General features: G+C 45.2%; 1 protein-coding gene across 1 annotated transcript in view; it reads left to right on the forward strand.

Moving 5' to 3' along the window:
• NCBP1 (nuclear cap binding protein subunit 1) overlaps window positions 1-12,724 on the forward strand; it is a 72,114-nt gene that overhangs the window by 46,424 nt on the left and 12,966 nt on the right. The window contains exons 16-19 of the mRNA XM_040361084.1: window positions 7,640-7,762; window positions 7,923-8,025; window positions 8,150-8,243; window positions 12,206-12,309. Coding sequence (XP_040217018.1) covers window positions 7,640-7,762; window positions 7,923-8,025; window positions 8,150-8,243; window positions 12,206-12,309 — 424 coding nt within the window. The remainder of the gene's footprint in view (window positions 1-7,639; window positions 7,763-7,922; window positions 8,026-8,149; window positions 8,244-12,205; window positions 12,310-12,724) is intronic.

Below are 12,724 nucleotides of genomic sequence, written 5' to 3' on the forward strand. Positions count from 1 at the left end.
GGCAGCTCATGGCAAAGAACTCTGAGGTTCGGATTTATTATTTTTTTTTTTTCTCTTACCACCTTCCAGGACGGCACCCGAGAGATGATGGCTCCTCCTGCAGGAAACACAATCACATGACAGTTTAAAAGGCCCCGCCCTTCCCCTTGCTCCTCAGTATTGATTGTGTTTCTCCAACACAGCGACACGTTTGTTTTGTTAATGGAAACCTAGAGACCGGGGAGGGTCGAAGTTACCCCTGTGAGACAGGTCTAAGGGAGGGCTGAACTTACCTGTAGACTTTGGTCCAAACTCACAGGTCGCCCTATGTAAGCACCAGTGCTCTGAGCTGCGGGGAGGTGAGCCATCACTGTATGCTATCGAATCCACCACCATTCAAATCGCCGTTTCCCGGGTCTCCAGACGCAAAAACGCCGCGCTCCAGGCCTCGTTCTGAGACAGGAACTGCATCACAGGAAGTGGGCGGTTCCAGACGGCGTAACCCGGAAGTTCCCAGTGGAACGTGGAGACGGCGTGGGTGGTGGACGGGTCGGCTTGCGGTGACCAGTACAGGAGTACCGACAGCCAGGACCGAGTCACCCTCCTCATGGAAGAGGACGGAAAGACCGACACGACCGCTGGCAGATCCAGGTCGGGGGGCGGTAAGTACCAATCCCCCTGGAAAGGGAGGGGGGAAGCGGTGAGAGTTCCCAAACTTTTAGGGAACGACCGGAGCAGGATCTGGTCCCTTCTTGTCCACTTCCTCACCTCCCCAGTACAGCCAGCAGTCTTGGGAAAAGACAATTTAAATGTATATTTCATGTCTTTCAGAAACCCCCAGCGGACCCCAGGAGGCCTCAGTTCAGTCTCCTTCCGCTACAGGGCGTAGTTCCTCTAAAAAGTGTGGGAATTGTAGAGAGAAGCTCCCCAAATCCTACACAAAACCTTTCTGCTATAAATGTATTAATATACTGGCAGGAAAGGAGGCTGCTGCCATGATGAAGAGTTTTCTCTCATCCATGCAAACAGAAATGTTAGCAACAGTTAAGGCCTTCCGGGAGGCAGCCGGGCAGTCGGCACAGACCGAAACTGAGGAACTTACCCCTAAGGAAGGCACTTCCTCTCAGGAGACCCCCTTTTTTCTAGGGGCCCAAGCGTTTTCTTTACACCTTCACAAATTCCCCCTCTGGGGGAAGCAGACGGTGAAGAAAGTGAGGTAGTCAGTCTACCTAGGTCTAGGCACAGCTCAGGAGAGGTAGATGGAGACTCCATTAGTCAGTCTCAGGAAGACACACGTCCAAGAAAACACCTCTTTGCTGTAGAAGATCTAGAGAGTCTCCTCCAGGCAATCTACGCCACAAAGGAAATTCCTGAGACCCCTAAACCTACCTCAGCACAGGATAAAGTTTATAGGGGCCTGAGTGACGCTCAATCTAAAGTATTCCCCCTGCACAAATCCCTCAAGGAGTTAGTCCTTCAGGAGTGGAGAGACCCTGAAAGGAGAATAATCAAACAAAAAACCTGGAAAAGAAGATTCCCCTTCTCCCAGGAAGATGAGGAAGTCTTTAAGCTTCCTAGACTTGATGCGGCTTTGTCGCAAGTCACTAAATTATCTGATCTCTCCTTTGAGGAAGCGGGTAACATCAAGGATGTGATGGACCGTAGAGCAGAATCTCTCCTTAGAAAAGCCTGGGAGGCCAATGCGGCAGCACTAAGCCCAGCCTTAGCAGCAGCATGTGTAGCTAGGAATACAGATGTTTGGGTAGAGACACTCACCGACCACCTCGCCCAGAATTCGGAGGCGGTAGTTGAGTCACTTACAGTGGTAAGGAAGGCGATTGCTTACCTGGCAGATGCAGCTACGGAATCTGCAAGGGCAGCAGCCAAGACAGCAGCCCTCATTAACTCTACTAGGAGGGCAGTTTGGATCAAGGCCTGGGAGGGAGATGCTACATCCAAGGGAAAACTCTGTGGCATCCCCTTCCAAGGTTCCCTGTTGTTTGGTAAAGACCTGGATGATGTCCTTGCTAGGTCATCAGAAAAAGGTAAAAAATTCCCAGTTAAACCCAAAAAAGAAGGTTTCAAGAAAACTTTTCGAGGCCCCCAGGGGCAGGGTAGACAGCCAAAAAGGAACCTTTTAGGCGTTGGAACTTTGGCAAAGGGAACAGGAAGAACAACCTCATTTTCCCTCCTCCAAAACCCAGCGACAAACCAAGTGACGACGAAGTCAGAGTGGGGGGTCGACTATCTCAATTCCTCCCTCTATGGGAGAGAATTTCGAACAGTCATTACATCTGCCAAATAATTCAAAAAGGCTATCGCCTAGAATTTCTGACTACACCCCCCACCATGATCACCATTACTCACCTTCCCAGGGATACCCTGAAAAGGTCTGCCCTCTTGGAGGGCATACAGGAGTTAGCCAAACAACTAGTGGTAGTACCAGTACCAAAAGCTCAGCAGTACCAGGGATTTTATTCCCATATTTTCGTAGTGCGAAAACCCTCCGGGAAATACCGTCTAATAGTAAACTTGAGAAACCTGAACAAGTTTCTGGAATACAAAAAGTTTACTATGGAAAGTATTTATTCGGTAAGAAAGAACCTCATGAAGGAGGCCTTCTTGGTGACCCTAGATCTCAAAGATGCCTATCTTCACGTGCCAATCCACGTGGATCACCAGGTATATCTGAGGTTTGCGGTCGTAGTGGAAGGAGAAACCTTCCACTGGCAGTTCAGAGTACTACCATTCGGGCTAACCTCCAGCCCAAGGATTTTTACAAAAATCCTAACAGAAGCGGTGGCATACCTGCACCTTCAGGGCATATCCCTTATACCCTATTTAGACGACTTGCTGATTTCAGGAAAATCAGCCTCCCAAGTCTCGCGGGATGCCAACAAAGCAATGGCACTCCTAGAGAGCCTAGGGTGGATAATCAACAAAGAAAAATCCTCCCTCAAACCAGAACAGGTCAAGACCTTCCTGGGATACGTAGTGGACACCAGGCAGCAGAGACTCTTCTTACCAGAAGAAAAAGTTTTAAAACTAACCTCGGCAGTTGGGAACCTTATCAAAAACCCCAGACTCTCCAGAAGGAATGTTCTGAGAGTCCTAGGCCTGATGTCAGCAAGCATTCCAGCGGTAGTTTGGGCTCAGCTTCATGCCAGGACATTACACTTCTTCTTCCAGGCCTCATGGGACAAAAAGAAAGAGTCCTTAGATCAGAAAATACTGCTCACCCCCCAGGTTCTGTCCTCCCTGGAGTGGTGGACATTTGCCAAAAACCTGAGGGGAGGGCGACCAATGTGCTCAGTGGAACCCAGTGAAGGTTACCACGGATGCCAGTTCCTGGGGGTGGGACGCCCACCTGGAGGGGAAAAAAGCTCAGGGGCAATGGGACAGCTCACTAGCTCGCAGGTCATCCAACTACAGAGAACTCAGAGCAGTGGGGGAAGCCCTAATAGCCTTCCAGGAAGACATCAGAGGCAGAGAAGTCCAAGTAAGCTCAGACAACTCTACAGTAGTAGCGTACCTAGGTCACCAGGGAGGGACCAGGTCCAGTCCCCTACTAGAACTTTCCAAGGAAATCCTGATATGGGCAGAAGAAAGAGTACTCTCTATCTCAGCCATATACATAAAGGGGACGAGCAATATAGAAGCAGACTTCCTCAGCCGTCACAGGTTAAGGGAGGAGGAATGGGAACTGAACCCAGAGGTTTTTCAACACCTGGTCCAGTATTTCGGAGAACCGGAAATAGACTTGTTTGCCAACAGACTAAACAGGAAGGTAGAAAGGTATTTCTCGATTTCCTGGGAACTACAGTCGGAAGGTCTGGATGCGCTATCCCAGACCTGGCGCTTCGGACTGGCCTATGCCTTCCCGCCGGTGGCGCTCATTCCGCGAGTTCTTCAGAAACTCAGCAGGTCTCCAGGCCAGATTCTTCTGATAGCACCATGGTGGCCAAAAAGAACTTGGTTTGCAAACCTAAGAGCCATGGCGATGGCGGAGCCTCTGAAGCTCCAGTACAGGGCAGATCTCCTCAGGCAGGGCCCAGTACTCCACCCAAAGCCGGAATTCTTTCAGCTAACGGCCTGGTTAGTGAGCGCCAGATTCTAGAACGCAAAGGCTGCTCAGAGAAGGTCATAGATACTCTTCTCATGAGCAGAAAACCAGTAACTCAAAAGATTTACCAAAAAGTATGGAAGACCTTCTGTTCCTGGCGTAAGGAAAGACAGGTAGCTTCAACTTCTATCCCGGTTATCCTGGACTTCCTCCAGGATGGGGTAGATTTAGGATTAAAAGTTAGTACCCTTCGGGTACAAATAACGGCTCTCTCAGTCTATCTTGATAAAAGATTGGCGAAAGAGGACCTTATAAAACGTTTTTTGTTAGCTAGAGAAAGAGTTTCTCCAGTCCAAAAATATAGTTGTCCGCCTTGGGACTTAACTAGGGTGTTAGAGGCGTTATCTATACACCCATTCGAACCTCTGGAAGAGGTTCCCCTTAAGTTTCTAACATTAAAGTTGACCTTTTTGTTAGCCATTACTTCGGCCAGGAGGGTAGGGGATTTGCAGGCGCTATCCATGAAAGAACCCTTCCTGAGGGTACAGCCAGATAGGATCACCCTCGGAGCAGACCCCCTGTACCTGCCTAAGGTGGCATCCCTATTTCATAGGACGCAAGACATAATATTGCCGTCCTTCTGTTCTGAACCAAAGAACGAAAAAGAAAAGAAATTTCATTTGTTAGACGTGAGAAGGTGTCTTCTCATTTATCTAGAGAGAACTAAGAGTTTTTAGAAGATCTAACCACCTACTAGTTCTACACGCTGGGCCCAGGAAGGGACTGCAGGCATCAAAAGCCTCAGTCTCAAGATGGATTAGAGAAGCAATATCCAAAGCCTATGTGTATGTACTGGAGCAACAGCTCCCATAAAGATCAAGGCTCACTCTACCAGAGCCATAGCAACTTCCTGAGCTGAGAAAGAAGGGGGCCTCCTGGGAACAAATCCGCAGTGCGGCCACCTTTGAGAAATCAATGTATGAGTGCTGCCAGCGTTGCTGCAGAGGTTGAAGGGGTGGGGGGGGCGTCATCCTGTTGGTGCTTAGACCATACACTGCATCAAATTGTTCTGCATGGCTGTCGTCCCGGAAGGAATCCTCTGATGCACACGAAAGCCTGCAAACAGTTTTCTGAAGACAAGCAGATTATGAACATAGATTAATGGAACCATGTCCTGTGGTCTGATGAGACCAAGATAAACTTAGTTGGTTCAGACGGTGGTACTTGAGGACAGGGTTTAGAACCACTGCTGTAAGATATGGATCTAGCCAGGTTTTCTTTGGTAACCTTTTTCTGTTCAGATGTGCAGGGTGCTTTGGCTTAAAGTGATACTAAAGGATCGTTTTTATTAAATAACAAACATATCATACTTGTCTCCACTGTGCAGCTCGTTTTGCACAGATTGGCCCCGAACATCCTCTTCTGGGGTCCCTCGGCTGCTCTCATGGCATTAGATAACCCCCTCAGGAGAGTCTCTCCTAGGGGGTTTCCTTGTGGGTGCGCTACCGAGTCCAGCTTTTGCGTCCATAGACATGAATGCCGGACTCGGCCCCAGCGTCATTGGACTTGATTGATAGCAGTGCAGCCATTGGCTCCCGCTGTTGTCAATCTATCTAATCAAAGCCAGGACTCTGGAGAGAACGGCGCATCCCCAGCGAGATGAAGGGGCTCGGTTAAGTAAAACTGGGGGGCTGGTGACTGCCAGGTGTTTTTTCACTTTAATGCATAGGATGCATCAAGGTGAAAACACGAGCCTTTACAACACCCTTTTAAGTGCTGGTTGGCAAAGCAACTGTTAAGAAGCCCTTGTCCTGCCTACACTTTGTGGGAGATCATCTTTTTAACTCTACTGGAGAAAATCTTTAAAGTCATGACAGGCAGGAGGGGAGGTTAAGTATATTTTGTTTAATCCAGCTCTGCAGAGATGAGGATGGATCTCTGCGGGTTGGCACCTTTCTATTCTGCATCAAAGCATTCCTTTCTGTCCACCAGGTCAGGTTTTAAATACTGGATCCATAAGTCTTTCACCCGCTTGGGCACAGGGGTCCAAAACGCCCTGTGCAAGCCAAGGGATCAGAGCTTGTGGCGATGCCAAGTGGCTTTTGTGGAAACTTGCATAACCAATGCATGGATGTGGGAGGTAGGTTACAAAATTTAGTTTGCCTTTGTTCTCCACCTTGACTTTTGCGCTATGTGTCCTCCCATGTCTTGCCAATGTGAGATGCACCTTGTGTTAGTCATTTATGGATTATTGAACCAGGAGAATCATTTCCATTCTTTCAAACAAAAAAAATCAAGATTTTTGTTTTACTATGTTAAAATCCAAGTTGGATTCAATAGCTTCCAAAGACTGTTTTCCTCAGATGGAACTAACATGGTGAGATATTGCCTCCCTTTGTCTGAGGCCATTTAGCATCTATCAACCTAAAGGGTGTGCATTTACACAATCCCATTTTCTTTTTCATACATAATGGTACAAAGTCAGGCTATTCATTACCTGATGGGTTATACTTCATCATTAGGTGAATGGACACTGGTAGACCAAAGTCTTTAGACAAGAAGTGATTCCCTATATAACCCCTCCTATACAGGAAGCACATCAGTTTATCAGTGTCTGCAAGGTGGATGGCACGGTGCGTGAGCTCTCTGAGCTCCAGGTCTTTATTCCCACATACGGTTCCAAAACTAATCAAGGGATTGACCGATCTGATCCATTTTGACATCGCTTTCAGACCTAGATCAATGGTACCCGAGCCTCGCAAAGAAGATTTGTGATCCAGCAAGGTTTTGCCTTTAAATGACCTTCGGGGGCGCTGGACTCTGCAGAGTGGAAATCCTAGATACTACAGCGCTAAGGCATTTCCTGCAGGGTGCTGTACAGGTCCAAGGGAGTGGACCCTAAACATGAAAGGGTACCCAGCCCTTGAAGGTCTTGGTGATAGGAACCCACCGTGATGGGTGAAGATTGGGGCCTTGGTTTCTAAGTGGCCCTGCGCCTAGACGAATAAGTAAAGCCCCCTTTATTTTATTTTTGTGGGGTGTCCCAGTGACTGTCAGAATCCCTGATTTTTTTTTTTTTTTTTTTTTTTTTAACATAGTACCTGTTAACACATATTGGGAATGATTATGATTAGGCCTGTGATCTTTTAAAATTATTTTTGATCGGTACTAGTGGTGCAGCTGGTCGTAAATGATCCGAATGGGTTACCATATGCGGATCGGCACACCACGTGATCCGCGGAGCTCTGCTGCTGCCTCGGCCATAGGAAAGCTCCCGGAGCGGCGGCCATCTTTGTCCACCCGGCGGCAGCCGAGGTGAGCCTAGAGCCGCGCGCTGATGTCATCACCCGGCCTCAATTGCTTGTGTTTGGCCGGCTTCTCTGGTAAGACTAAGCAAGCACTAATCTTCCTATACAGTGGAAGAGATGTGGACCATATTAGTGGGGGAGATGTCTGTGGATATTACAGTGAGGACTATATATGATCCTAAAAATGTTTGTGCATTATTTAAATTAGTTGATCGATTAAAAAAAAAGATCGAACACGAAAAATTTAATCAGTAACCGCTTCAATTATGATGTTTTGTTTACTTTTTAGGTAATCTACCTGGATATGCGGTTGCTGTGACTTTGACAAATTCTATCAAAAATAAGGCTGTGAATGATGATATTTTTAATATTCTAAAAGATTTACCAAATCCAAATCAAGATGACGATGATGGTAAGTATGTGTCCTGGTCTTGCAGCACCATGCTTTTGCATAAAACCTATTGTATACTGGACACAATAAATTGAGGAATGTGGCAGTTTATAGACGAATAAATTCTTTGTAATTTTGCTTTTCGTTTTCTAACTTTTTTTCATTTTCATTGTGCTTTTAGATGAAGGAATCAGCTATAATCCACTAAAAATAGAAGTTTTTTTGCAGTGCCTGCTCAACCTGGCTTGTAAATCTTTCAGTCATTCATTTAGTGCACTTGCAAAGTAAGTAGGACCAGTTAATGAATTTGATTATCTGTTTTGTAATGCATGTGTTTTTTTTATTTTTTTAACAGAATTTCAACTGTTTACATATTTTTAGTGTGTTTTTTTTTTTTTTTTTTTTAAGATTTCATGAAGTATTGAAAGCACTGACTGACAGTGAGGAAGGGAAGCTTCATGTTCTGAGGATTGTTTATGATGTCTGGAAAAACCATCCCCAGGTATAGATTTTGAGATGAGTTTGATGTCTGGAAAAGATGCCGGGTTAAGGGTTTCTTTAAAAGCAAAATCCATCCAGCAGTGATGTCAATTATGGGTGCTGGTGTGGTGAATATATTGTTTACATATACCTGTCTGTGCAGAGGGCATAGCATGTACCATTTTTTTCTAAATGTCGTGGTTATGACCATTAAATTGCGGGAAGCAAATTCGGATCTTGGTTTACACCAAATTTACTTTAAATAGAATGTTAGTTTTCACATTGTATAATGACACTCTTGGATGAGAACAATTATTATTTTTTTGTCCTCCAATCCATAGAGGCAGGGCCGCCATCAGGGGGGTACAGACAGTACACCTGTAAGGGGACCGGAGGTCCCCAGGGCCCCATATGGCAACTTTTTTTTTATTAACCACTTAACCCCCGGACCATATTGCTGCCCAAAGACCAGAGTACTTTTTGCGATTCGGGACTGCGTCACTTTAACAGACAATTGCGCGGTCGTGCGACGTGGCTCCCAAACAAATTTGGCGTCCTTTTTTTTCCCACAAATAGAGCTTTCTTTTGGTGGTATTTGATCACCTCTGCGGTTTTTAGTTGTTGCGCTATAAACAAAAATAGAGACAATTTTGAAAAAGAATATTTTTTACATTTTGCTATAATAAATATCCCCCAAAAATATATAAAAAAACTTTTTTCCCTCAGTTTAGGCCGATACGTTTTCTTCTACATATTTTTCGTAAAAAAAAATCACAATAAGCGTTTATTGATTGGTTTGCGCAAAAGTTATAGCGTTTACAAAATAGGGGGTATTTTTATGTAATTTTTATTATATTTTTTTTACTAGTAATGGCGGCGATCAGCGATTTTTTTTTTTTTTCGGTATTGCGACATTATGGCGGACACTTCGGACACTTTTGACACATTTTTGGGACCCTTGGCATTTTTATAGCGATCAGTGCTATAAAAATGCATTGAATTACTATAAAAATGCCACTGGCAGTGAAGGGGTTAACACTAGGGGGCGGGGAAGGGGTTAAGTATGCCTGGGTGTGTTCTTACTGTGGGGGGGGCGGTGGCCTCACTAGGGGAAACACTGATCCTCGGTTCATACATTGTATGAACCGAAGATCAGCATTTCCCCTGCTGACAGGACCGATAGCTGTGTGTTTACACACACAGCTCCCGGTCCCCGCTCTGTATCGAGCGATCGCGTGTGCCCGGCGGCGATCGCGCCCGCCGGGCACACGCACGGGAGTCGGGGGCGAGCCCCTAGTGGCGGCTGGGAGAGAGGACGTTCTACTACGTGCTCTCGCCCAGCCGAGCCAACTTGCCGACGTAGAACGGCGGTGGGCGGTCGGCTAGTGGTTAAAGGGCCGATATATTTTTTTTTTTTTTTTTTTTTTTAAGGTCCGGAGGTTCCCAGGGCCCTGGATGGAACCCCCCCCCCCCTTTTTTATTTATTTTTATCTAAATATTTTTTTTATATAGATAGAAATAAAATATATATTTTTTTTATCTGGGCCCTTTATTAAATAGAGAGAGAGAGAGAGTAAAGGGCCCAGATAAAAAAAATATATTTTATTTCTTTATATATATAATAAATATATAAAATAAATATACAATAAAGGGCCCAGATGGCAACCCCCTTTTTTTTTTTGTTATTAAAAAATTATATTTTCTTTCTATCTATAGATATATATCTATCCATCTATAGATAGAAAATATAATTTTTTTTATAAAAAAAAAAAAGGGGGTTGCCATCTGGGCCCTTTATTATATATATATTTTTTTCTTCTTTTTTTTTTTTTTTTTTTTTGTAAAGGCCCTCCCCCCGCTTCTCAATTCGCAGTAGCGCGCCCCCCCCCCCCCCCCGCTTCTCATTTTCAGGGGGCCCATGCCTGAAGCTGTGTAAGGGGCCCCATAATTCCTGATGGCTGCCCTGCATAGAGGGATAAAGTTTGGTAAGAAACCTATGGTTATACTGCTGCCTTCAGGAGAAATGGACACTAGGCACATAGAAAACTAAAGGCTAACACTTCCTGCCTTAATGCACTGGTGTTCTCTCTGTGGCACTATTTTTAGGTGACCCAGTGCCACCTGCTTGATGCTTATCTCCAGACGTAGAAGCCACGGCCTGTCTAGACAGATTACTCTCACATCACCACAGAGCAAAAGGAGAGCTCAGTCTTAAGGATCACACGTGCACCGTGAAGCTGGACCTCTTCAAAGATCTGAGATTAGAGCCTGTCTCTAACCCCAGAACTGTAGAGGCAAGGGGCCTCATAGGAGAAAATGGGCTGAATAGCATTGTAGTTAGGAGTGGTGGGTCTGAGACTGGAAGTCTTTCCCATCACCTACTACATTGTCCACTTCCTTGGGCTGCCCTCTTCTGTAGTAGCTTTCTCCACAAGCTCTTGAGCAATGCTCCACACTACTCCATTCTTTCAACAGAAACAAATTCAGCTTTTGAAATCTATTTTGCTTTCTGCCTGCAGTAAAGTGGTCACACAGGCTTTACTTGCTGTGCACCTCTTATGGTGCCAAATCTTTTTTACACAGCTGGTCTGAGTATTCCTGGGAGAGGTGGGTATTCTCTATTTTGCATGTGGTAAAACGCCCTCTGCATATTCTTGTCTCACAGCAGAAATGTTTTCTTTTATGCAAGGTTTTGTGTCTCAGTGCAAAATGTAGCTCTTTCCAATCACAAGGGTTTTAAACACCCTCTTCCATCTTTCCCAACAGATTAAAAAAAAAAAGTTCCTGCACATTTTTATTTTTATTTTTTAAAGCACAGGCACACAGAAATCTCATCTCATCTTTCCCACCATGAAATTTTCGTGTGGTGAGCACTTTTCAGTGTGTGAGGATGTCAATAAGAGTTAAAGGGGTTGTAAAGACAAACATATTTTCCTCTTAAATTAAAGTCTGACAGCTGATAAAGTAAAAAGTAATGTTTTGCATTATAACTAGTTTGATACCTGTTGAAATCGAGCTGTTTTATTCACCCCTGTCACTCCTGAATCATTATTCTCACTGACTTCCTGGTTTGCGGTGCGCATTCATTCTTGCTACATCACGGCCTAATGGGAACTACAGTTCCCATTAGGCTTAGCCTCCATGCCTGTGAGGGATAAGAGAGCATCTTCAAGCAGGGCTGTAGTCATAGGGAGGGGGTGAGCACATTCGGCTTTCCACCATGCAAAACAGCCCAGATGCTGGTGAAAAGCAAGAAGAGGAGAGACAGGAAATGGCATTTTCAAACCGGGATTACTGTACTTTGGAGGTCAAAAGGAAAAATGAGGTAAGTGATATTTAAATGCTCTTGCTTACAGCAATCAATTGACCTAATAAAAAACGAACCTTTAGTGTTCCTTTAACGGCACCCCTGAGTTTTCTATGCAGCACTGCATACATTTATTTTTTTTGCTTACTGGAGCCCTATGGCTTTGAGAGGCAGAAGATGATGCAGAGGGCTTTTTTTTTTTGGGTTGCAGGCCATCAAAGGGAGAATCTGCCATATCCGACAGTGGGCTGGTGTTAGGCATCTGGAGGTTTGTACACTGCTCCATCTTGGAACTCCTCATGCTGGGTGCTATGGGAAGATGACAGTGAGCTGGTGGGGCCCTTCCAGCTTGTTTTTCTTGTGGCACATAATGCTGTGTTGGTAGAGAGTGTAACCGCTATCGGGGAGAAGTGGTGGCTGCTGCGGCTTTAGTTAACTGTGTCTCCCTCATTTAAAGCACAGCTCTTGGGCCATCCCTGGTACCATCCAAGCAAAACCGCCCCCCTTCAACTAAGCATATGGGAGGGGTTATAGTAATTATAGTAACATTTTCAATGGTAAACTATTGACTTTCCATTTTCCCTGTTAACTTAGTCTTTTGACTTAATGCGACACATTATGCACCCAAAAATTGTCCTAATTTTATATGTGAATTCTATAATGTTTGTATTTTACAGATGACTGCAGTTCTTGTAGATAAGCTTATACGGACCCAGATTGTTGACTGTGCTGCTGTGGCCAATTGGATTTTTTCACCTGAGTTGGCCCCTGAGTTTACAAGGTAATCTCCCCTCTTTGGTATTTAATGATGAGCAAAGTATCTTGACGCTTGTATCTACCATAGTGATGAACTATCTACTGCTTTTACTTTAAGAATTCAGATGATCCCATACATGGTTTAAGGCTTATAAGTCCTAGCAACTTTTAGAGAACAATATATTTTTATTGTACATAGGGCTGTCCCGATACTAGTATCGGTACCGTTCATTTGCACAAGTACTTGTACAAGTGCTCCCGATGCCTAATCTGATACCTGGGAATGAGGTGGTGTTGCTCGTAACTGTAAGTCATCGAGCAGAGACCGAGTCCTCAACAGGCTGGTAGGGGTGCGGGGTGCAGGGCGCAGCCGCATGTTCCATCAGAATCTGTGACTGGAGCGGTCCCATTGGGGTAACGAACGTGACGTTTCGTGTCTG

The sequence above is a fragment of the Rana temporaria genome, chromosome 1, assembly GCF_905171775.1.
Source record: "Rana temporaria chromosome 1, aRanTem1.1, whole genome shotgun sequence".
In the NCBI taxonomy this organism is placed as follows: domain Eukaryota; kingdom Metazoa; phylum Chordata; class Amphibia; order Anura; family Ranidae; genus Rana; species Rana temporaria.